At 35.4% G+C, this 24,415-nt stretch overlaps 1 protein-coding gene across 1 annotated transcript in view; it reads left to right on the forward strand.

Moving 5' to 3' along the window:
* The window catches only part of CTNNA1 (catenin alpha 1), a 164,005-nt gene that overhangs the window by 54,584 nt on the left and 85,006 nt on the right, over positions 1 to 24,415 (forward strand). The window contains exons 6-7 of the mRNA XM_063085832.1: positions 3,444 to 3,713; positions 6,062 to 6,265. Coding sequence (XP_062941902.1) covers positions 3,444 to 3,713; positions 6,062 to 6,265 — 474 coding nt within the window. The remainder of the gene's footprint in view (positions 1 to 3,443; positions 3,714 to 6,061; positions 6,266 to 24,415) is intronic.

A 24,415-nucleotide genomic window follows, 5' to 3' on the forward strand; every position in this document is an offset into this window, starting at 1 on the left:
GAACTAACCAGCCATCCCTATATAGGGATCTGAACCCTTGGCCTTGGTGTTATCAGCACCACACTCTCCCAAGTGAGCCACAGGCTGGCCCTAGCACATAAACATTCTAATCATGGGTGTAGCAGAAGGGGAGGAGAAAGGAGAAGGCATTGAACGTATTCAGTGAAATAACAATGGAAAACTTCCCAGGTATAGGGAGAGATATGGACCTTCAGATTGGGGAGGCTCAAAGATCCCCAAACAGAGTCAGCCCAAAAAGATCCTTTCCAAGACACACTATAGTCAAGCTGGCAAAGCTTGAAGACAAAGAGAGAATCTTAAAAGAAGCAAGAGAAACGTATCGGCACCGGTAAGGAAGCCCCTATCAGACTAACAGCAGACTTTTCAACAGAAACTCTACAGGCTGAAAGAAAATGGGATGATATATTCAAAATAGTAAAAGAACAAAACTGCCAGCCAAGAATACTTTACCCAGCAAGACCATCCTTCAGAAATGGAGAAAGTATATTTTTCAGACAAACAAAAACTGCAGGAATTCACCAGCACATGCCCAGCCCTGCAAGAAATCCTCAAGGGAGTCCCTGCATCAGGAATCCAAAAAACAATAATCACCTATCTTACTAGCTATAGTTTTGCTCAAACTCTGTTTTTTCATAATTCAGTCTTGGTAGGTGGCATGTTTCTAGGAATTTATTCATTTCATCTAGGTGATCTAATTTATTGACCAACAATTATTCATAGTATTCTCTTATAACCCTTTTGATATCTGTAAATTGGTTGTAATGACCCCTCTTTCATTTCTGATTTTAGTTATTTGAGTTTTCTCTCTCTCTTCTTCATCAAGGTAAAGTTTTATCAATTTTGTGGATCTCGTCTAAGTACCAACTTTTGGTTTCATTGATTATTCTCTTGTTTTCCTATTTTCTATTACTTTTATCTATGCTTTAATTTTTATTATTTACTCCCTTTGCTAGGTTAGGGCTTAGTTTGTTTTTGATTTCCTAGTTTCTTAAGGTGCAAAGGTGATTGTTGATTTGAGGTCTTTTAAAAATTAATGTATGCATTTATATTAAATAATTTCCCTTTTTAGCAAAAAAAAAAAAAAAAGAAAATGAGACTCATATTCTGCTGTGAGAATATAATTATGTACAACTAAGAGGACAGTTTGTCAGTATGTATCAAAAACCTTTAAAATGTTCATAACCTTTGGCCCAGCAATTCTTTTTAGAATTTATCCTAAAGAAACAAAGAGTTGTGTACTCAAAATAGGTGAACTTTTATGCTGTGTGAATTATATCTCAATAAAGCTCTTTTTTAAAAAGAAAAGAAAAACTACATTTCTCATGGTAGATAGGAGTCTATCAGAGATACATTATGGTGAGGCTAAGACATTTAGAAAATGCCACATGGAACATGTATACCACCTATTTAAGCATATTGATTAGCCCTAGCCCCTTGTCAAGTTATAACTTGACAAAGGGCTTGAGTCTTGAAATGGACACTAGTTCTCTAAATTCGCAGGGTCCTGTTTCTGAATATTTAGCCTAATGTAGTATTTGAGAAAGGAGAAATTTATCATACTAGTCCGGGCAGTGACTTAGGAAAGTCAGGTGTTGAATAGTAATTCTGACATCTGTTAACTTTAGGTCACCACTAGTGTATTTGGTAACCTTTATAAGAGACTATGCTGATCTTGGTTATAGATACTTAGGAGGAATTCCAAAGCTGATTTCAAAGCATTTTATAAAACAGATGACCGTGTAAGTGCTTAAAGGCAAATGCCTCCCTAGAACACTTATATTAGAGTCCCTGAGATTGTGGTTAGGGCAACACCTTTGGAAAACGCCACACAGCATATATGCACAAGCTATTTAAGCATAACGGTTAGTTACAGCCCCTTGTCATAGCTTGAGTCTTGAAATGATCACTGATTTTCTAAATCCACAGGGTCCTGTTTCTGAATGTTTAGCCTAGTGTGCTGTGCTACAGGGCATTTGGAGTGATGTGAGCTATTACATTCAAATCCAGATTCCAAATGAGAAAAGAACTCTAGTAGGAAAAATAAGCTGTCATATTATACAAAGTTTGAACAAAGATGCACACTTAAAATACATACTTAGATGACACTTCAGAAAAAGGAAGCTGGTTTAGTGTCTCTAATGCTTAGTTAGGAACTTATCTAGGAAGGTGAGCCACTAAGTAGCTAAGTCAAATTTTTAATTGAAAAATTGACTTTGGCTTTCTAAGTCTGTCAATTTTCTTTTACTGTTTACATGTAATACTTATTTTTCAAATGTTTAAATTTGTACTCTAGAATTCAGTTGGTGACATTAACATCAAAACTCTATGGTTACACATAGAGTTGGAATAGAGCTGGTGGTCAGTTAGAGTTATCACCTATATTCCTCTTTTGTGGTAGTAAATCACATTCTCTAAAGACATGCCCCCCCCTCCTGAGTAATTTAAGTAACAGTGGGATACCAGAAAAACCTGCTTCCCATCTTGCTTATTGTTGATATCACTTATTTGTCACTTAGCGTATCTACTCAGTTTACCAAGTAGATGCAAAAATTAGTGGAAAGGATACCAGGAAGCTCAAATTCTTTTAAGTGTGGATTGTAATTATGGAGTAGAGGAAATTGAAAAAGGACAGTTTCATGTAAGACCACATCTATACAGAGTATTGTACTCATGGATTGAAATCATGGTGCACATGAACCTCAACTTTATAGGCTTAATGACCTTTGAATTCTAAGGAAAGTATGGTTCTGTGTCCTAATGTGGTCTTCGGGTGGAGAAGGGGAGAGGAGGAGTTTTGTACTCATGAGAATAGCCTGCCTACTCTCACCTTGTTGGTTTGCATACTTTATACACACCTATGGTATCCTGTACCAAATTTCACAAAACTCTTGTAATGAATTTGTGTAACTTAAAAAATTAATTCTCATAATAAGTTTTGCTCTGCTTAAATGTGTCTCTATGATCTTTCTATTTTGGTTGGAATAGGTGTGTACGACTATATATAGTTGCAATCAGCATGCTAGGCAGTTTTATGTTTTGTCTTTTATTTACTGCTTTTATGTAGTGCTGTGTTAGGCCTTTTATGTGCATTATCCCAATTAATCTTCAAAACAATAAGAGAGGTATTATTGTTATTGTTCCTGTTTTACAGAAGGAGAAACTGAATATAGTTTAAAATAAGGTCACGATAGCCTGGAAAAAGTAGAGGTAGAGATTCAAATCCAGATCTGTGTGATTCCAGAGCTCAAAATCTTACCTACTAAGCAATATTGCCACCTTTGTGATTAAATTTCAAGCCAGATTGTTAATGAAAATAGTGTGTCTAATTAGTAGAAACTCAACTTTTCAGCGTTTACTGGCAAATTTTTATATGAATAGAACTCATATAAACAGTGCTCCAATTTCTTGTTTTACTCTTGTAGGAACTGAAAGATGTGGGCCATCGTGATCAGATGGCTGCAGCTAGAGGAATCCTGCAGAAAAATGTTCCAATCCTCTATACTGCGTCCCAGGCATGCCTACAGCACCCTGATGTGGCAGCCTATAAGGCCAACAGGGACCTGATATACAAGCAGCTGCAGCAGGCAGTCACAGGCATTTCCAATGCAGCCCAGGCCACCACATCAGATGATGCCTCCCAGCACCAGGGTGGAGGAGGAGGAGAACTGGCATATGCGCTCAATAACTTTGATGTAAGTGATACTTGGAAGGAGACTTTAGGCTCTTGACCATTCCCCAGAAGATAGCAGGATCCTAGGGAAATGTGATCAAGACTTCTGAAGAAAGCTCAATTTCCACTTAGATTTGCAATCTAAGTCAAAAGAAATTGTTATGAATCATCAGAACCGGGCCTAAAGTATTTGCCTTTTCTTTTTTAGTTTGGGTTAACTTTCAGGATTCTTTTATGCAACTTTTGTCTCTTGTGAGGTCATTCTTTATTGAGGATATGATTTCAATCAAGATTTTGATCTTCTGGCAGATGTGAAGCTGTGGGAGATACAGAAACAAAATGTGTATAGGCTCTGCTCCCAGGGGCTCGTGGTCTGCTGGAAGATACAGACAGCATCATAAATGACTGCAACAGAAGTGCTGTCATCTTAATCTTATTTGTCTGTCCAGATATACTTCTCAGCGACTAAATTGGATTAATAAAAAATTTAATCAAGCTAAGGCAAATTTAACATTAAAGTTTTTTCTTAGCGTCATGCCATATAATTACCTTTATCGATGATGCCCTAAATCTGTCCTATGTATATACTGTGTGTGTACACAACTCTAAATGTTAATTTTTTGGTGGGTTTTGTTATTAATTCCTACCCACAATGCCTCATGGCTTCCAGTAGATGGCAGCAGCTTAAGTTTTTTTTTAAAGAGTTTTATTTATTTTTAAACCAACTATTGGGGCAAAAATTTTTTTTTAATTAAAGAAAGGGAAAATTCTGTTTCAGGAGACCAGCATCCTTTCATAAGTAGGAATGTCTTGAAGTATAGAATCAATACAATGTAGTGTATTTTGTTCTTAACAGTTTCTCCTTGCCTTTATCTATTCTTTTTTTTGTCTCACACCTTTACTTTGGCTTGGCTTACTGATCCTTGCTGACACACGTAACTGATTTAAGACTTTTCATAAAGCATGAAGGCAATGTTAAGCCTAAAGACCATGGTATTAGAACTGAATTTTTACCCTGGAGCTTTAAACATTAAATTACTTTATAATAAACTCTTATGATGTGTCTTAACAATTTACTAATTTTATTGCCTGCCCAATTTTGAAACTACATATTAGATATTTGTCTCTTTCAAGGCAGTAAGAGTCACAATTTGCCTTAAGTTGAATGATATCTATCAGAAACCACTTAACTTCTTAGGGCCACAGGTTCTTCATTCATAAAATGAGAGGGTTGTATTAAATGATCTCAGGCTCATTGTGGCTCTATGACTCTATTAAAATTCTATGGCCACTCGTCATTTCTTTTGGCCGGAAAGCATTGTGTATTGTTTTGACCAGAGAAATCCTATAATAACCTAATCTGGTGAGAAAGATGATCAGCTAAAATATAGGTTAATAATGAACTTAAGGTATTGCATGTTCACTTTTAAAACTGAGGATTCTTTGGAAGGGAAGAAAGAAATGCAAACTTATTGGAAAAGGGCAAATTGGTAGGAAAAAATTGGCGTTTAAGCTGAAATTAATAACAACATTGTCCCTAGAAAGAAAAATTAAAGCCACAATATTTGCACAGACATTTACCTGTATGGGAATTAATTGTATCAAGTGGAGAAGTTAGAGGGAAGCCAATAGCTGCTGTCCTGGGGTGTTGATGTTTGACTTTGTATACCTGTAGCTTACTCATGACCAGATCTCACTGGGAAAACTTAATTTAAGTAGAGTTGGGAGGGAAGGGGAGACAGAGGAAGGGTTTATTCTTACTGTGGCAGTTATACCTCACGTAGTGGCTTTGTTGGGGAGGAATGGTATCATCTCTTAACAGAATACTAGAGGTTTTTGAGGAAAGAAAATCTCTAATTTAGACCTAACGGGATAAATTTGAGACAATTATTTATAAAACTTGATTAGATAATGTAAGGTGAGGGAAATGAGATGGAAGTTCATTGTAAATGTATTCCTTTCTGAAACTTTGAGGACAGAACTCAGTGTTACATTTGTATTTTTTTTGTGGTGAAACAGTTCTGCTAATGTCATGAAGCAATTTTATACTCTGCACATAAGAAAGAGAGAGAACTTTTTATTTTCCTTGTAAATGTCATTTGATAATTTGAATTACTAAATACTATACAGGGAGAACTTTAGATGTTCAGAATAAGTAGTGTGAATGAAATATATCTGTGTTTGCATTTGAGGTATGATCCACCATAGGCCAACTTATGTGGTACGGCCCCTCATCAGCCAAGTATAACTTTCTTTCATGTGTTGGGTGTTTTGGGTTGAATCCTGATATTCCTAATTAACACTTTCCTCACCTTGAATAATGGAGAGAACAGAGATAAGCACTAACATTCAATAATGCCTCCTCTGCAGAAACAAATCATCGTGGATCCTTTGAGCTTCAGTGAGGAGCGCTTTAGGCCTTCCCTGGAGGAGCGCCTGGAAAGCATCATTAGCGGGGCTGCCCTTATGGCTGACTCTTCCTGCACACGTGATGACCGGCGTGAGCGAATCGTGGCAGAGTGCAATGCTGTCCGCCAGGCCCTGCAGGACCTGCTCTCTGAGTACATGGGCAATGTGAGTGTCAGAACTTTTCTTTGATATAAGGTATTTATGTCTGAGGAATTTTCCATAACATGGTGGATCTGAGATGTTTTAATTATTAACATCAAGTATGTCTTTGACTTCTTGACTTTTTTGAGTAGTTCATATTTTTCAAGGAATGGATAAATGGATTTCTGATTGGCCCTTTCCTCCTCAGCTTTTTATTTTGAAAAAATTTATACTTATAAAAAATATACAATGAGCACCCAAATACCCTTTATCTAGATTCACCAATTAACATGTAGACATATGTGCATGTGTGTGTATACATATATACAGGCATATGGATATATACATAAACACATCCTTTTTTCCTCTGAAACATTTGGAAGTTGCAGACATTATGATACTTCACCTCTGAATATTTCACCGTGCATCTTCTAAGGATAATGGTCTTCTTTCTACATCACTAAAATTCCATTATCACACTTAGGTGGCCATCTAATTTTGAGCAAAAAGGAATGCTGAAAACCCATTTCTTTAATATTTATGGTTTATGAAATTTTTTTTCATGAACCATATAGAATGTTGTAAGAGTAGATAATTGCCAAGTTGAGCTATATGAGGCAAACTGGGTAGTATGTTTGAATTTTTAAGGTTTGTGTTTAAAAACTAGTGCTGTGAAATTTAATACCCAACATTTTTTTTTTTTGCAATAGAAAATACTGTAATAGTTTATTTTCTTTATTGTCATATGTCTTATGTCTTTCCTTTTCCTTCCCTTTTACTTCTTCCATTCCAGTTATTTAATGCTAACTTCAGTTCGCTATAGTTTTGACCTTGTACCCAATACTTTACTGTGGCAGAGAAAGAATAAATTAAATAAAAATTATATAAAATCATTTTAAAAGGAAAAGGGACAATACAAATTAGTTGTCATCACTAATTTTTTTGGTGTATTTAACACTTTCCAGAAAAAGATCTAGGTCCTTTCTCACTTGTTCATTTGCCGTACATCATGTTTGTTCACTTAAATGTCTATATAAGTGAACAGAAAGCAATGTGTCATTATGAAATTCCTAAGGTGAAGATGAATCCTGTGTTTATCTTGTTTCTACCATATTGTGAAATTAGTGAAGCATATTGAATTTTTTTAAGCCATTACCATGATTTGATCGGAGGCAGTCTACCTCAGAAAAATGAGATTAGAGGTTTAGTTAAATGGAAAAAGCAGTTGATAAGTCACGGTAAAAATGTGAAACACATTTAGAAATCCATATCTAAGCCTGAAAATTAGAAAATATAAAAAGTGGATAAGTTGAAGAATGGCTTACAATATTGGAGTCTTAAAGAGGAAAATAAAGACTCATGGTATGTATATGGATCAGTCATTTGCTGTCACGTGTAGTGCTGGACGTGGTGCAAAAGTGTCCAATGCAGTTATGATTAAGAAACTACTTTGAAAACAGTCTTTGGTAGGGAAGAGTTGTGATAAATCTGTTCCGATTGCTCCATTCTAGAGCTTTCTGACAAGTCTACAAGATATCTCTTGAGTCCTGGGGTTGGTCAGACTCTCAGCGCAGTCACCACTGGTCTTGGATAACTTTCTGGTTTCTCTCTAGAGTGTCATACAAATAGTACTTTCTGTTCATGCCATGGATGTGAGAAAAGGTCGGAAACACTCATTTATGCTGATGACATGGAGACTATAATAGCATCCTTAAGTGAAAACTAGAACCATGCTTGATGTTAGGCTGATATTTAAGTATTATGGTGGGGGTCCCGAAAGAAATTTTCTTGAGATTCAGAAATATATTTTAGGAGGTAGTTCCTGGGTATTTTTTAAAGTTTTAAAATTTTATTTATTATTTAGTTATTTTTTATTAGCATATTCATTGTTACAAATCATACTTATTCTTTATGTGGGTGTGTTTTTTTAAAGGAAAAAATCTTTAGTTTCCTTTTATTGAGACATGTAACAGTGAACAGACTTGGTCCTATCAAAAAGTGATGGAATGAGGATAAAGCGGGAGGGCAGTGAGGCACAATGAAGAAAGCTTAGAATGGTAAAAGGGTCTGGAAGAAGCAGAAGCAACTGGGGATAGGTTTTTGCTTTTTTTAATGTAGCATTCAAAAACTTTTAGGACCTCTGGTGATGATCTGATGGTGATCTGCCTGTCACTTAGTTCATACTGAGTATGTGTGATGTGCAGAGCAGTGTGCTGGACACCATGTAAGAGAAGGAATGGGGCTTTGATATCTCCTTTCTGGAACAGACTGAGTCTTTACAGGGCGTTTAATGGGAGTGTCATCATAGGTGCAGCTAAAATGCCATGGGAATTGCAAGAAGGACGAGATGATTTCTAGCTAGGAAACGAGAGAATCTTTCTAGAAGATTTATTTTATGTTCTTTTGGTTGAGTTCTACCTTAATTTAACAAAAAATGGTTCAAGTTTTGATTATTTCTGTTGAAAAATATTAGGCAGATAACTATAGTATATGAAGAATCGAAACAATCTGCATTAATTAAAACTTGTTGACTATATAGAACTCAGCAGAGTGATAAAGTCCAAAAGGGCTTACCTATTTTCACTTTTTCCATTTCTTGGATTGTCTCCTAAGGTTATGATTATAGACACACATTCTTCATAATCTGAGTCTTCCTTCTTTATCCTGTGTTGCCAGTTACCTTGTTCTAATGGTTTTTCCTCTAAGGCAGTGATTCTTAACCTTGGATTCACATTAGAGTCCCTTGGTGTCTGATGGCACACTAAAGGCAAAATGTTCAACAAACGGAGAAGGTATCTTGAGACCAGAAAATAAAATAGGTAGTTCCGTACAGTAAAGCAAAGAATTTTATTAGGGTAACTTACCTACAGGCTGGTGGATTGAGCAGGCAACAGTCCAGAGACAAGTGCAAGGTTTCTCTGCACTGCGTCTTGGTCAAGCCCAGGTTTATATAGGCAGCTCACATAAAGCAATGGAAAAAGCCAAGAAGCAATTACTAAGAAACAAGCTAATGTCATTAACTCCAAATGTTTTATGACAGTGACTGCTGTCTTTGGTGGTCTTGTGATGCAGGTAGCCAGACCTGCTGTTGCCATGTAGGAATCATTAAATTTCTTATTTGTAGTCAGCAAACTCTTTCTACCTATTGTTTTGACTACCTTACTCCTAGTTACTGTATAACTTCTGTGGGCAGTGCTCACACAGGGGACATAGCAAATGGTAAGGGCTTCAAGATTGAGTAAGCTATGCCCACAGTTCCCACACTGGGGAACTTTTAAAAATCCCATTGTCCAGGTTGTACCCAGACCAATTAAGTCAGAATCTCTGGTTTGAGTTCCCGGCATCACTATTTTTAAAAGCTTCCCAGTGATTCCAGTCAATGTACAGCTAAGGTGGAGAAGCTGCTCTGATGGTTAATTCTGTTTGTCCCTTTCTGTCTCCACTGCCATTGCCTAACTTCAGGCTCTCCTCACTTTCTCCATTTTCCTCTCTCTTCTGCCTGCTCAGGCCAGGCTGAGCTCCTGTCTTCAGTAGTTTTTTGTGAAATTCCCTTCTCACCAGTTTAAACTGCTCTTCCTTCAAGTCCCACATTTGTTTTTCATCTCTTTGCTAAAGGTCATATCAAACTGTATCATCTGGGCTGGCCAGTTAGCTCGCTTGGTTAGAGCAAGGTGTTGGTAACACTAGATCAAAGGTTCAGATCACCATACAGCCAAGCGACCAAAAAAAAAAAAAAAAGCTTAAAGCAAACTGTACCATCCTACATTATTTCTCTGGTGCTTGAAGTTTTGCATCTAATTGTATATGTTCTTGAATTGTTGCTTAATTGTATTTCCTCTATCCATGTAATTTCTACAACTAGGTTTTAAGCTTTTGGATGATGGGAACTATTTAAAAAATTTTTTTATGATCTAGTGTAATGCTAGAAGAGGTACTCAGTAAGTGCTTGCTTAATGAACTCATGTTGACTTGGGAGAATGAATAGAATGAACAATTTTGGACATTTATGGTGCTAAGGATACATTAGTGGGGAACAAACAAAGATCTTTGCCCTTATGTGCCTTACATTCTAGAGAGGAAGGAGGAGGCAACTGTGGGTAGTTTATCTGTACTTCCTGTAAACCTTTCAGGATACAAATGACATTTGTAGGAAAAAAATTAAACGAAGCATTCTGAAATAAGCAATCAGTGAAAGTGATATCTTAGATCAGACTGGAGTTAAATTTAATTCATCAGGTGAGGGCCAAATTCCCTTTTAAAGGTTCCAAGGGTCAGAAGGCCAGCAGCCTTAATGTTCTTGCTTGCATTGTGGTTTTGATGAGCTGAAAGGTAGCCTTGGCTCTATAGCTAACTTAATGTACAGGCTGTAAGAGATATTGATATAAAAGTAATGTGTTTGACCCCTACTTACTTAATATTATGGAAAAGGCACAGATACATGACAGTAGAGGTTTTGCAACCCTTCAGTGGATCCTTGTAGTTCCACAGATGACTTCCAGGTTTCCTTGAAATGAAATGTGGTTATTGTGGTTATGTGTAATTTGTTTTTGCTCTATGAGCCTGAAGTTGCTCTGCCTGTGAGGGTTCTAAAGAAAGAAAAACAGCTTTAGATGGGTGTCATAATCATTTTTTCTTTTCCTCACATTTATCGTGCCGGAAGTGTCATAATCTTAAAAGGTTTAAAAGTGAATGGATTGAGATTACAGTGAAATTAATTGAATTTGAAAGAGTTATTGCCATTTTATTTTTTCATAATTGAAAGTCATACATGTGTATTAAATTATTGAACCACCACTACTATTAATATTTAGGGATATATGTTTCTAGTTTTTTTCTTTCTTCTCTACAGAGCATTTAAAAAAATACTTTTAACCCTCTTAATATTTTCCGCATATAAACATAAAATATTCATAGAACTAGGGTTCAAACTATGAGATTAATGAGTTAAAACAGTTTGCTACCAGGTAAATTGGTTAAACTTTTTGTTCTTTAAACATGTAACTGACTTGGGTGTCCAGTTGTGTATTACAGTGTTCTCTGAAGTTATTTCAGTGCTCATGCAAAAGCCTTCTGAAGGGCCCTATACTTTATGCAGCTGAATTATTTCACCCTCTTTATTCTGCTGAGGGATATGCTGACTCTTAATATGTTTCTTTTTTTCTTTTTTTAGGCTATGTGTTTTTCTAATAGTATTTATTGGAACCAAGCTTATATGTCTCTATTACTACATTCCTCTTCAACACCTGACACCCTAATAAACAAACAACCCCCCACAGAAAACTCCCAATCTGAAAATGCTCAACACAGTATCTGAAACATAAAGAACCCTTAATCTTTGAAATGAATTCCATTTGGTTTTGGCCTGAGCAATCTTGCGCATCAGCAGTTCATGGTCTAGTGTGACTGACACTGGGTTAAGGCTTATAATTGCTGAGAACAAGCAAACGGCATGGTCTTGAGTAGCTCTAGCTCTGTGTTGTTCAGTTTGGTAGCCACTAGCCATATGTGGCTGTTGAGCACTTGAAATGTGACAGGTCCAAATTGAGAAGTGCTGTAAGCATAAACTACACAGCAGATTTCAAAGACTTATCCACAAAAAAGAATATAAAATATCTCAATAATATCATTGATGATAATTTGGATATATTGGATTAAATAAAAGCTGTGATTAAACTTAATTTTTATCTTTTTTTTTTTTTTTTTTTTTTTTTACTTATGGCTACTAGAAAATTTAAAATTATGTATGTAGTTTATGTTTCTGGCTTGCACTTTATTTCTCTGGGATACTTCTTTGTTTTATTTTTATTCTTTTTGGCTGCTGGACGGTATGGAAATCTGAACCTTTGACCTTGATGTTATCAACAATGTGTTCTAAGCTACTGAGCTAACTGGCCAGCCCTCTCTTGGATACTTCCAACTGTTGAGTAACCAACCAGCTAATGTGAGTAAGGATTTAGCATCAACTTCTTCATTGTATGTCCAGAGTGGTACAGTAATCCATGCATAGTAGCCATAGTAGCTTGTATTTTTAATACTTAAAATAGTAATTTTAGGCAGAAGAAAATTGGTACAGTTTAGGAACGGGTAAGGATGATGTTGCTTAAGGACAGATTTTATTTTTGTTCTTACCTAAGAATATTGACATAGTGGTTGTAGGATTCCAAAAGAGAAATGCAATAACTTGACATTTTTTGCATTGGACTGGACATGTATTTGAGGAGTTTGATTATGTTAATACATCAGGTGTAAAATTTTAATCTGATTTGGGTAATAGTTTGGTATGGAATATATGAATAGTATGCAGTTAATGTTCACTTTCAAAGATCTTTTGAAAAGATATATTGTTATTGTAGTGAAGGGAAGCACTCAATTTAGATGCTAATCTCTTCTCAGTTTTGCAAATGCCTTCCTGGAATCTCTTTAGCATAGCCAGAGATTCCCAGCCTTTGAAGGACTGTGAAGAGCTTGTTACTGTTATTTTGTGGCTTCATTTTCTTATCTTTAAAATTAGAATAGCTTCATTTTTTTTCTGATTATAAAAGTGATGCTCTGTTATCCCACCACTCATTTTTGTGTATATAGCAATCCAGACTTAATTCTGGATGTGTGTATGTGTACACTTCTATCTATTCTTACTTTTTTCTCTTTTTTAAATTCAGTTGTTAGGATTATCTGCACTATTATACTGCTTACCATATGCCAACCATTGTGCTGAGAGACATGTTATTACCAGTTTTACTGCTATAATAATCCTTTTGTTACTTGCTCAAAAATACATATACATACAAGTGCGATTTGAAAGCAGATCTGGCTTACCTGAAAGTCTGAGCTCTTAGTACTTTTACCATCGTGCACCTTTTCCAGTCAACACATAAGATTTAACATCATCTTTAATGGTGGCAGAGTTTTCTACTAAAATTAAATATTCCAGAACTAAAATTAAGTATTGAAATTTAAATCTCAGTATTAAATTTCTGAAATTAAGGAGCCTAGACTAAGTAAGACGGATTCATGTTTGGTATAGCTGCTTGATATGAGCAGAGCAAAAAAGCTCTTTACAGTATCCTCCCATGCTAGCTCTTTGGTGGTACTTGAGTGTCACAGATGTTTAAAATTGGTTCTGTGATGTGCAGCTACAGGGGCCGAGTTTTGTTATACAGTTATGCTCTGATTTCCATCTTTGTTTGAACCCTTACCTGTATAAGTAGTCCTTAGTGCTTGAAGATGATTTTATTGATTTGTCGATGTTACCTAATATACAGTATTTGGGAGAATTCAGATATAAATATATGGTGCATTGAATGCAAACTTTGAGCATGTGTAGTACTTGCTTTTGATAGAGCAGTATTCATTTTTATTTTTTATTTATTTAATTTTATTGTACGTATTTAAGGTATACAACATGATATTTTGATATACGTAGTTAAATGATTACTACAGTTAAGCCATTTAACATATCCATCATTTCACAGAGCTGCTTTAGTGTATGTGTGGTAAGAGGGCCCAAAATCTACTCTTAGCAAGTTTTCTGTATACAATACAGTATTATTAACTAATCCTCATGCTGTAGATTAGATCTCCACATTTATTCATCCTTACATAACTACAACTTGGTACTTTTTGACATAAATTCCCCCCACTCCCACTCTCTGGTAACCATCTTTATGCTATGTTTCTGTATATTAGGAAACACATAAGAGATCATGCAGTATTTTTCCTTCTGCGTCTGGTTTATTTCACTTAACGTAATGTCCTCCAGGTTCATCCATGTTGTCGCAGATCAGCACTTATTTAATTTGAAAACTGTACTTGTTCAGAATTATTGTGTGTCTTTTTTTATGGTGTCGATGAGGAATTTAAAAGACCTTCCTAACTGTGAGGAAGGCATCTCACTCTGGTTATATTTTGTGTTGTTTTCTAAGAGGTTTGTGGTACTTCCTATGTATGCTACCCTGGCATTATAAGTTGCAATATTTAGTAGGCAAGTTCTTAACCTTTTATAGGCAGAAAGATGCATTGTTATGTACTTGATGAAATGGTGCTGGCTTAATGGAGCAATAGTGGAATGGTCTTTGAAATCAGGATGATGGAGCAGACATGTAAGCCTGGCTTGTTTCAGGCTGCAGATGGATAAGGTTTTTAGCCTCCTTGAGATTACTATTAGATTGTCCTTTGTATCACTTGGTGCTCTTTGGCTGTCAGGCTGGGTTGAAAAGACTTTATATCTGAAAACTGTTTCTGGATTAAAAGGTAATAACCCCTAAATACATCAGAATATTAATAATTATCTCTAGGTGGTGGGGCGAAGAGCAGTATAAATTTTCTTCTGTATTTTTCTTTACATTTTTGGGAATGTTTCTTATGTGTATAATGTCACAAAGTTTAAAAATAAACTTAGACCTTTAGTTTTTTGGTCTTAGATTTTTAGATTTTGTTTATAATCATATACTCTGTTCATTTTCAAAACACTATTAATATGGGAAACTTGAGGATTTTTTTTACACATATTAACATCTTGATTCATCCTTTTGAGGTAATGATTCATTCAAGATGAGTTTGATTGAAGTGGTGAGTTTTGTTTTGTTTTGTATTGCAGTATACATTTCTAGCAAGTCTTGGTCCAAACAGTTAGTTACCTCTGTGTTCTAGCATTTGCTCCATTCTTTTATTGAACTCTATATCAGTGATTTTTTTTTTTTGTCTTTTTCGTGACCAGCACTCAGCCAGTGAGTGCACTGGCCATTCCTATATAGGATCTGAACCCGCGGCGGGAGCGTTGCTGCGCTCCCAGCGCTGCACTCTCCCGAGTGCACCACGGGCTCGGCCCTATATCAGTGATTTTTGACCATGGAAGTATGGAATTGTAAAGTTAGAATTTGAAAGGGATATTAGTTATCACGTAGTCCAGTGGTTTACACATTATACTTCTCAGGTCACATCTTGCCTGCCACTTATTTTTGTAAGTAAAGTTTTATGGGAACACAACCATGCCCATTTGTTTACTTATCATCTATGGCTGCTTTTCTACTACAACACCATAGGTAAGTAGTTGTGAAAGAGACCATGTGGCCCCCAAAGCCTAAAGTATTTGCTATTTGGCCCTTTCTAGAAGTTAGCCAATCCTTCATCTAGTTCAACCAACTAATTTTTCTGAAGGTTTTAAATTACAAATTCAATTTCTTTAATGGAAATAAGACTATTTAGGTTATCTATTTCTTCTTGGGTAAATTTTGGAAGTTTGTGGCTTTCAAAGAAATGGTGGTCCATTTTATTCAGTTAGTTGAATTTTATACGCATAGAGATATTTGTTGTGTTCTGTTACTATCCTTTTAATGTTTAGGGTCTGTAGTGATAGTCTCTTTCACAATTAATGTTGGTAATTTGTATCTTTTTTTCCTTTTTCTTTTTTCTTCCTTTGATGATTGGCTAGAAGTTTATCAATTCTATTGATTTTTCAAAAGAACCTGGTTTTGGTTTCATTGATCTTTTTTTTTTTCCTACAATATTTTCAATTTCATTAATTTCTGCTCTTTATTATTTCCTTCCTTCTGCTTGCTTTGGATTTATTTGGTTCTTCCTTTTCTAGTTTATTGAGGTGGAAACTTAGGTTATTGGTTTGAGACTTTTCTTCTTTATTATAAATGCAAAGATTTGGTGTTACACATTTCAATCTAAGTCCTATTTTGTCTGTATCCCATAAATTTTGATAATGTATTTTCACTCTTGTTCACTTGAAAATATTTTTACATTTTCCTCAAGTCATCTTCTTTGGCCAGTGGGTTACTTAGAAATATGTTGTTTAATTTCTAAATATTTGGAGATTTTTAAATTATGTTTTTGTTATTGATTTCTGGTTTAATTCTAATTCCATATGGTCAGAGAACATACTTTGCATCAATTCGATTCTTTTAAATTGTTTGTTGTGTTGGGATCCCATACCGACCAGCTGCCACAAAAAAAAAAAAAAAAAAAAAGAAAAGAAAAGAAAGAAAGAAAGTTTGTTGAAGCTTGTTTTATGACCCAGTGCTACCATTGTGAGCATTCTGTCTGCACTTGCAAAGAATATGTTTTCTGCTATTGATGGGTGGAGTGTTCCATAAATGTCAGTTAGATTTAGTTGGTCGATGGCATTGGTTGTTGTTTTTTTTTTTTTTTTTTTTTTTGGTGCTGTAATTACTGAGACAAGAGTGCTGCAGTCTCCAACTATAATTGTGGATTTGGTCATTTCTTGTTCCAGTTCTTAGATTGCTACTCCATGCATTCTGCCCAGGGTTTTTAGTTACATTCAGTGGGATAGACAGGGTGGAATTTGTTTACTCCATCCTAGCCAGAACCAATACCCAACTGAGTGTTTTCAAAACTGAGTCTGAAACTACCATGTGTGAACAGTTAGGACTAGAACTGAGGCTTCTGATTTTTAGTCCAGAGCTATTCCTGGTGGTGCTCTTCATGGGTTATGCCAATGGTGGGCAATAAGCTGATGCTTCCATAGAATAGAAGTCGTTAACGCTTGATCAAGTAATGTAACCTCTCCAGGGCTGCTTTCTCATCTGAAAACAATGTCATTAATAGCTACACCTCTATTTGACTGTGTTAAAATGCACAGAGAACCACTCAAGCAAGATTAACTAAAATAATGAGGATGGGATATAATGGGTGGTGTTATTTCAAAAATATCAAAATGCCTTGAAACAGAAGAGCAGAAAATAAAGTGTAGCAAAGAACAGGGTGAACAGGGATCTGGCTAGGCACGGATGGAGGAACCTGTCTTTTGTGGCAGGTCCATTTCAGCTTTTGTCTGCTCTTGCTTTTGCCAAAGTGGCAGCTTCCACTGCCAGTCTGCATGATCTTGTAGTTCAAGCATCTAATCGCAGCTGGCAACAAGGGCATCCTACTTCCCCCACTTGTGTGAGTGTGTGGAGGGAATGCCATGTTTGATGTGAACGTAAAACTATGACATGTTGTATACTTGCAAATTGGTATTATTTTAGGAAAATATAATACAGTTACTTCTTCCTTGTTTATTCTTTTTGGCCAAAGGAGTAGAAGGCTTTACTTTTGGCAAAGTTGCCATGTGTTGCTAATAAAAAATTGATTCATTTTGGGCCGGCCTGCGGCTCACTTAGGAAAGTGTGGTGCTGATAACACCAAGGCCACAGGTTAGGATCCCATGTTGGGATGGCCAGTTAGCTCACTGTGTGAGCGTGGTGTTGACAACACCATGTCAAAGGTTAAGATCCCCTTACCAGTTATCTTTAAAAAAAAAAAAAAAAAAAAAAATTGATTCATTTAAAATATTGTGATTGTTTAAATGTAGTAAACTAGTAGTTTTGGGAAGCTACGTGTTTATTTTATCTAGAATGCCCATACATGACAAACCTGTAAAGCTAAAAACATATCAATCATAACTTTCTACCCTAATATTTTTTGTTCATTGATCTTAATTTTTTTTTTAATTAGGTATATTAAATAACTTATTGTGACTATGCCAGTTTAGGATTAAACAAATTGGGTATATTTTTCCTGCCCTCAAATCTGCTATAATATTGTTTGTTTATTTTTTAAAATTTAACCCCACCACACAATTAAATATGGTTACGTTTAGGAATGCCATTCAAATGCTTTTCATAAAAGATAATGCAGGTTCTATCGTGAGCATAGAGTTTCCAAACTATCCTTGCCACAGACAGATATACCCATCTGCCAGGAAATTTCCTCTTCTCTGTCTTTAGGCCTGATCTATTGAAAACTGCTACATTGGGTGGCATATTTCTTCGTCGTAGTACAAAATGAGAAGGGCGAAAGTCTGTGGAATATAATGTTTTTCTTCTCTGAGTGGATGTCCTTATTTTTTGTTTATTTTGGGTCGAATCTGTGTTCACATCTGATGACTGCTAATTAAGTCCTTGCCAGTTACTAAATAGCTTAGTTATTTTAAAGAGGAATATTGGGGGCTGGCTAGCTGGTTGTTGGTTAGAGTGTGGTGCTGATCATACCAGGTTCCAAGGTTTGATCTCTATGCCAGCCAGTCACCAAAAATAAAATAAAATAAAGTAAAAAGTGGAATATTGGATATATAGAACCAAAAATTCTATTTGGTCATTCTTTAAAAATGGCATTAGGGCCTTTTCATAATGGCATGATTTGCGAACATAATAGAGGGAAGATACTTCCTTTGAGTTGCTTTATGCTGAAATAATATCTGGTTAGTAAATTGTCTTACAAGTATTATTTTCAGATGTGTTGAAATGATTGGCCTCCTGCTCTGGTTTTACTCCAACTGCAAATATTCTAATTTTTGGTTTTGTAATTTTTGTAGTTTATAATAGCCCAAGTAGAATTCAGTGTGGCATCTTACTTAAAGGCTTCCTTGTAATTATCCTTTAAATTTAATTCTGGAAATACTTGTCTTGAGTTATTTCACTTTAAGGGAGAATTACTGGTTTTGTAGATTCAAATATGAAATCATTTTCTAGGAATGAAAAGATTTATGGTTTGGCTTTCCTTTGTGCTGATGTCTGTATGAACATTGTTTATTATGTACTGGTGTAAAATTACCTGAAATATTTTACAGGAAAAATCATAAATATTTAACTAGCGATACTTCACTGTAATCCTTAAGGTTCATTGTAATAAATACACTTGTTGCTGAGAAGCAGAACATATTTAATTGTTTATGTTGCTTTAAGATTCTGTATTATTGGTGAAAAATAGATAAAAGCCACGGTATACGTGAACATTTTAAAAAGTCGGCCATTTATCTATACCCTAGTTAGTGATTTCTGTTGTGATAAAGGATCCCTCATCCAGCCTGCCCTCACCTATTCAAAGCTGGTTTTTCTCAGACCATTAAAGTTTCTTAATTGAGGAAATGGACTCAAAACTTTAAGAAGATTGTTGGATTTTTTTTTTTCAAAGCAGGGTTAAATTTTGTAACATTCAGAAAAAAATTATCTTAAAGTTAAAATTTCTAATCATAGCACTTTTTAAAAAACTGACTCCATTGGCTAAGCCCTTGTTTGTGTCAACAGCTCTTGCATTTTGGCAAACTGTAGAGGCCAAGCTCAAACTATTCTTTTCAAGTGGGTTTTCCTAGCCAGTACACAATTTGCCATTTTCTTAAAACCACTCTGAATCAAGAATTACATTAATTTTAGGGTTATGATAATAAACGTTAATAACTACATGTTTGGGATTTCAAGTTTTTGTCAAGTGGCTATTCCTTAAATATCAAGATTTGACAAGATTTAAATATCCAGATATGAATATTGCCATGTGTTGCTAATAAAAAATTGATTCATTTTGGGCTGGCCTGTGGCTCACTTAGGAAAGTGTGGTGCTGATAACACCAAGGCCACAGGTTAGGTGGCCTTATATATAAAGATATGATTATCTTTATATATAACATACTCCCTTATATAAAGGGAGTTATATATAAAGATAATCCCTTATAAAGTAACATGATGTATTGGATTTATTTTAAAATACTGCAGCAAAAATCTAATGGAAGGGTGATAAATGAAACAAAGAAGAAAGTTGATGGTTAAAGTTTGGTGATGGTTGCATTAAGGGGAGTTCATTTACTATTCTCAATCCTTTTGGGTATGTTTGGAAAATCCCATAATAAAAAGTTTAAAAAAGGATATCTCTTTTCATCATTATGGTTAGCTTATAGATGTTTAAGGGTGCAATTGTTGCCATGTTTATGGACTTCGGAAGGCATTTGTTTGTTCTGGTATCCGTGGAAGGCTTTGTTTTATCCCACTAAGCCCCCTTCTCTCTCCCCAGTTCATAGGAAAGCGGGTGCCTGTGATGGCTCTTAGGCCAGTTTGATTTTCTTGGGAATTTGTGTGTGTAAATAATGGGAAAATGATGCAGTTAGCAATGGGAACTGAAACAGGCAATGATGCCATTAAATAGAACGAGGGCTATAGGGATCTTTGGCAAAATGAATTTGTGGCTGAGCAGCAGCTATGAATTAGATGGGCAACAAAGAGGGTGAGAAGGGGTCAAGTACTTGAAATAGGGGAAGGGTGTGACCAGCAGAGAGGCTATCCTGGGCTTCCTTTATGACTGTTCCTAAGGCCAGTTGCCCAGCTGCAGTTGAGCTCTTCTGCACATGTGTCCTTGAAGTAAACACTTTGTCACTAGATTCAATTTGATTTCCTTGATTCTCCAAAAAACTAGTGTACCTACTTTAATCATTGAATGATGCAGAGGTTTTTTTTGCTAAATACTTAAGGAACACTTTTTTAGGTTGAAATGGTCATTGTTTAATCATCTAGGCATTCCATAGTCCAATTCTTCAAGCATTTCCCGAACCATGACCCTCCTTCAAGTCATATTTTTAAAACTTTATCATGTATAGTAAGAAACTTTTTGTTTCTTATCTACTTGACTATTATATAATTTAGTCATAATGTTTAGTTTGCTGTTCTCTAGACTTTAAGTGGAGTTTAATAAAGTTTTTGTTGTTTTTTTTTTGATGGAGACAGGGAGGTGAGGCTTGTCTTGTGCAGGATTCCTATTAAATGAGAAGTTGCCTCAACACAATTTTAGGTGGCTTAAACACTGTTTTGTTGGTTTACGTGATTTTATAGTCTTCACTTTGGCTGTTTGTTATTAAAAGACATAGACCCTAGCTAGAAGAGCCTTGTTTGATCATCAGGATCTCCAATCTCATTTTGTCTTTCTCTTTTTTCCCTTTTTTTGGTCCTCTTTTGGGGTACATAAATAAGAATGAGGAGATCTGGCTTAGAAGAGATAATGCTAGTACAATGGAGGGTTGAGAAAAAACACAGATTGTCTTATTATAAAGCATTGGAGCAAGTATAGAACTATTTATATCAAGTAGGATGCACAAAGAAAGAAAAGGTTTGCATTCATTGGCATTGGCGAGTGGGCTAAGGGAGAAACAATAGGTTTAGAAATTAATTAGTGTGCGAGGGATGGCATACCCCTTGGCTTGGTGGGAATGAAGAGCCTCTTTACCAGCAAAACTGGCTAGAGCAGTCCTCCCCTGTTGGTGAGGGTGGCTCACCGACATTGTCAGAGGTCTTAGGAAATGTTTGTTTTTTCCCCTTTACTTTGTTCCTATGTAGAAAGTTACTGCATAAGAAGCCAGGACTGACTCAGACTATAGTAATAACGGGCTTGTGGAGAGAGTAGTTTTGGACATATTATTATTTTTCTATTATAAAACCTAAGATCGGCAGCTTTCTTCTAGGGTGGATTTAGCCTTTGATACATTTGTTCAGGCTCAAGAAAATGAGCTACTAAAGTAGAAATGAATAAAACTATTCCATTTAGCCTCTAGACAGTGACACATTAAGGACTAATGACTGCCAAAAGGAAATGTCAGACATTAAGCTAGTCTTGGCATCTCAGAATCTGGTGAATCAACAGTTTTAGGGGGTGTATATTTAATGTGGGTGGAGGAAGAGAGTGTCTCACATTCTTTAAGGTCCTGTTACGTTCAGCAGAGTTGGACTTGGAGCCCTTTTCTACTTTTCTAAATCCAGGAAAGGCACTGCCATAAGTAAAGGTGGTTAGTTATTGTCACGTAGATAGTATTGGATAAGAGACATTTTAAAAAGTGTTTTTGGGCTTTTTCTTTATATATTGTTGTTTAATTGTTAGTTGGTGGGAAGAAGTGGTTCATTTGTATGTATGAGGGGCATATTTAAGAATTTTGATGGCCTCCCTTTTTTCACAAACAGGAATTATCTGAAGAGTCTTTTGGAAGAGAATGGATAAATTTGCTATCTTGGAGGTATAAGGAGCAAATTTAGATTAAATATCTTATTAAAACTTACTTTTAAGAAAAGAATAACAAATTTAGAGCTTTTTAGCGTATAACCAAGTATGATCACATGTCCTGGGTGTTTACAATTTAGCACTTAAATATTCACATATAGGGATGTGTTGGGGGGTGAGAGCTAAAGTACAGCATTTCTTTTCAAGGTGATAAAATACTCTAAAATTGACTGTGGTAATGATTACATATACTGAAAAACATTGAATTGTATACTTTCTTTTTTTTTTGAATTGTACACTTTCTTTTTTTTTGAATCATACACTTTTAATAGGTGAATTATATGTGAACTATGTCAGCATAAGACTGTTTAAAAATATTCACATGATTTTTCATGTGCATGTATGCTAGTGATGTGATGAGTATTGTAAATTATGTTTCCTACAGTAGTTCAGGCAATCCTATATGAAGTAAAGAATATTTTACCCATTTTGAAACATGATTTATGTCCGTTATTGCCATCAGAATTACATGGGCAAAGTTAAAAGTCTATTTTATTTTGTGCAAAGTTGACCTCTTTAATCTTTTGGCTTTGTATTGAACAGACTAATGGTCTGCAATTTTCTGTGGCTATTTCATTTAAATTATAAAAATATTGAGTTAAGGATTGCTGAATCAAAAGTTCAGAAATCATATTGAACAGGTGTCATTTCAAGCTATTTTTCATTTTTACTTTGTGTCCTCTGTGAAAAAGTGGTGGATCTATACAATATGCAAATTTTTGACTCTTAAATAATCAGTTTAAAGTATTTTGAATTCTTATTTGAAGAGTCTGCATATAGTCACCTAGAATTTGATTATACAACTCTGAGAACTATGAAAAGGTATCAACTTTTATATTAACATCATCTGTTTGGGTTTTTTTTGTGTGTGTGGTCAGAGGAACACAATGGGTTCGGGGGAAATTTGATTGGCATTCATAAATATATAGTAGTATCTTATAACTTTATTCTAGAATCACTTGAAATTGAAGGAATTCCAAGAAAGAGGTTCTAAGTGTTTAAGAACATTAATTATTTTGTTTACCTACAATAGATTTTTACTATTTTTGCTTCCATGTGTAGTACCTGTAGTTCAACAGCATGGATTTTCTGTTTGTGTCATGCAGGCTTTTCCTGGTCTTTGCGATGCACCTTGCCGCCTAGCTAAACAATGCTGTAAATCTATCAACTTTGTTGAACTTAAGGAGCTGAACTTTTCTATGGTGAAGTATAAGCCAAATTTGGCAGACTCCCTGTAACTTTCAGTGATCGTGAGGCTTTATCACAGAAGTTTGTTCAGTTCCATCATAGAAACTAGCAACAACTTTACAAGCAGAAAATAAGATTCACTCCTGTCTGTGTATGTCATTTATATGACTTTTTTTTTTTTTTTTAACAGCCACTGACAGAGATCAAATTCATCATAACTACTTCTTTTCAGGGTTTTTTCATTAATGTTAGCTTCTTACATGCTTTGTTATTTTTTTCCAGTGGCGCTTGTTACCAGACCGAACTGTAGCAACCAGTAAAAACAAACTCAGAAAAGGAATTTAAAAAATTTTTTCTTAAGCTTTTTCTCCACCTGGGGGGAAACTGACAGCATTGATAATTTCTTATTCAAAGAGTCAGTTGAAAAAGTAAAATATAATGCTCCCTCCCTACTTTCTATTGCTGCTTTGTTTAGGAATATTTGCAGTCTTTTTAAAAAAGAAAATTCTCAAAGAGAGGCCTGATGATGGGATTTCAGGCTCTGTGGCAGGAAGTAAGAAAGTTGTTTTGGTAGAGAGAGTTATGCTTAGATCAGTGTGGGCAGGTGCTTGTGAAGCCCATTTTGGGGAGGGACATCTTCTCTAAATTGATGTCCTGAGAGAGGGAGAATGTCTTTGCTGTCCCAAGTATATTTTCAATGAATTACAGAAAGGAAATGTTTGGGCAGCTCCTAGTTCTGTTGTGGCTGCTTGGAGCTTGGTACTAATAAAGTTGGTGTTTCTTTATCTGGAACTAAGGAATTGAAGGTAAAAGCTGAAAATGGCAAAGATTGCACAGGTCGGTATATATGTCATTAATTGTGAAGTTGTAAGGTACATTCACTGTTAACCTGTGTTTCTGGAGATAAATCAAGTAGCTCCTCTCTTTCTTTAAAATCGTTTGCCTAGCTGAGATTCAGTGGTCTTGCTTCATGGCAATAAAATCCACCTAATTTAAAGCTTTGTTTTTCCTTCAGAGATGTTTGCATGTTTAGCAGTGCTTATAGGTTGTTGGCATTTAGATAAATTTGTTATTGAAGGTATTTTCTATGGGGAGAAATTGTTCTAGCACTTGACAGCTGCACTGAGCGTGAAAAGTTACCTAAACTTCTTTTTTCTTTCTTTTCTTTTT

This window comes from Cynocephalus volans, chromosome 2 (assembly GCF_027409185.1).
Source record: "Cynocephalus volans isolate mCynVol1 chromosome 2, mCynVol1.pri, whole genome shotgun sequence".
Classification (NCBI taxonomy): domain Eukaryota; kingdom Metazoa; phylum Chordata; class Mammalia; order Dermoptera; family Cynocephalidae; genus Cynocephalus; species Cynocephalus volans.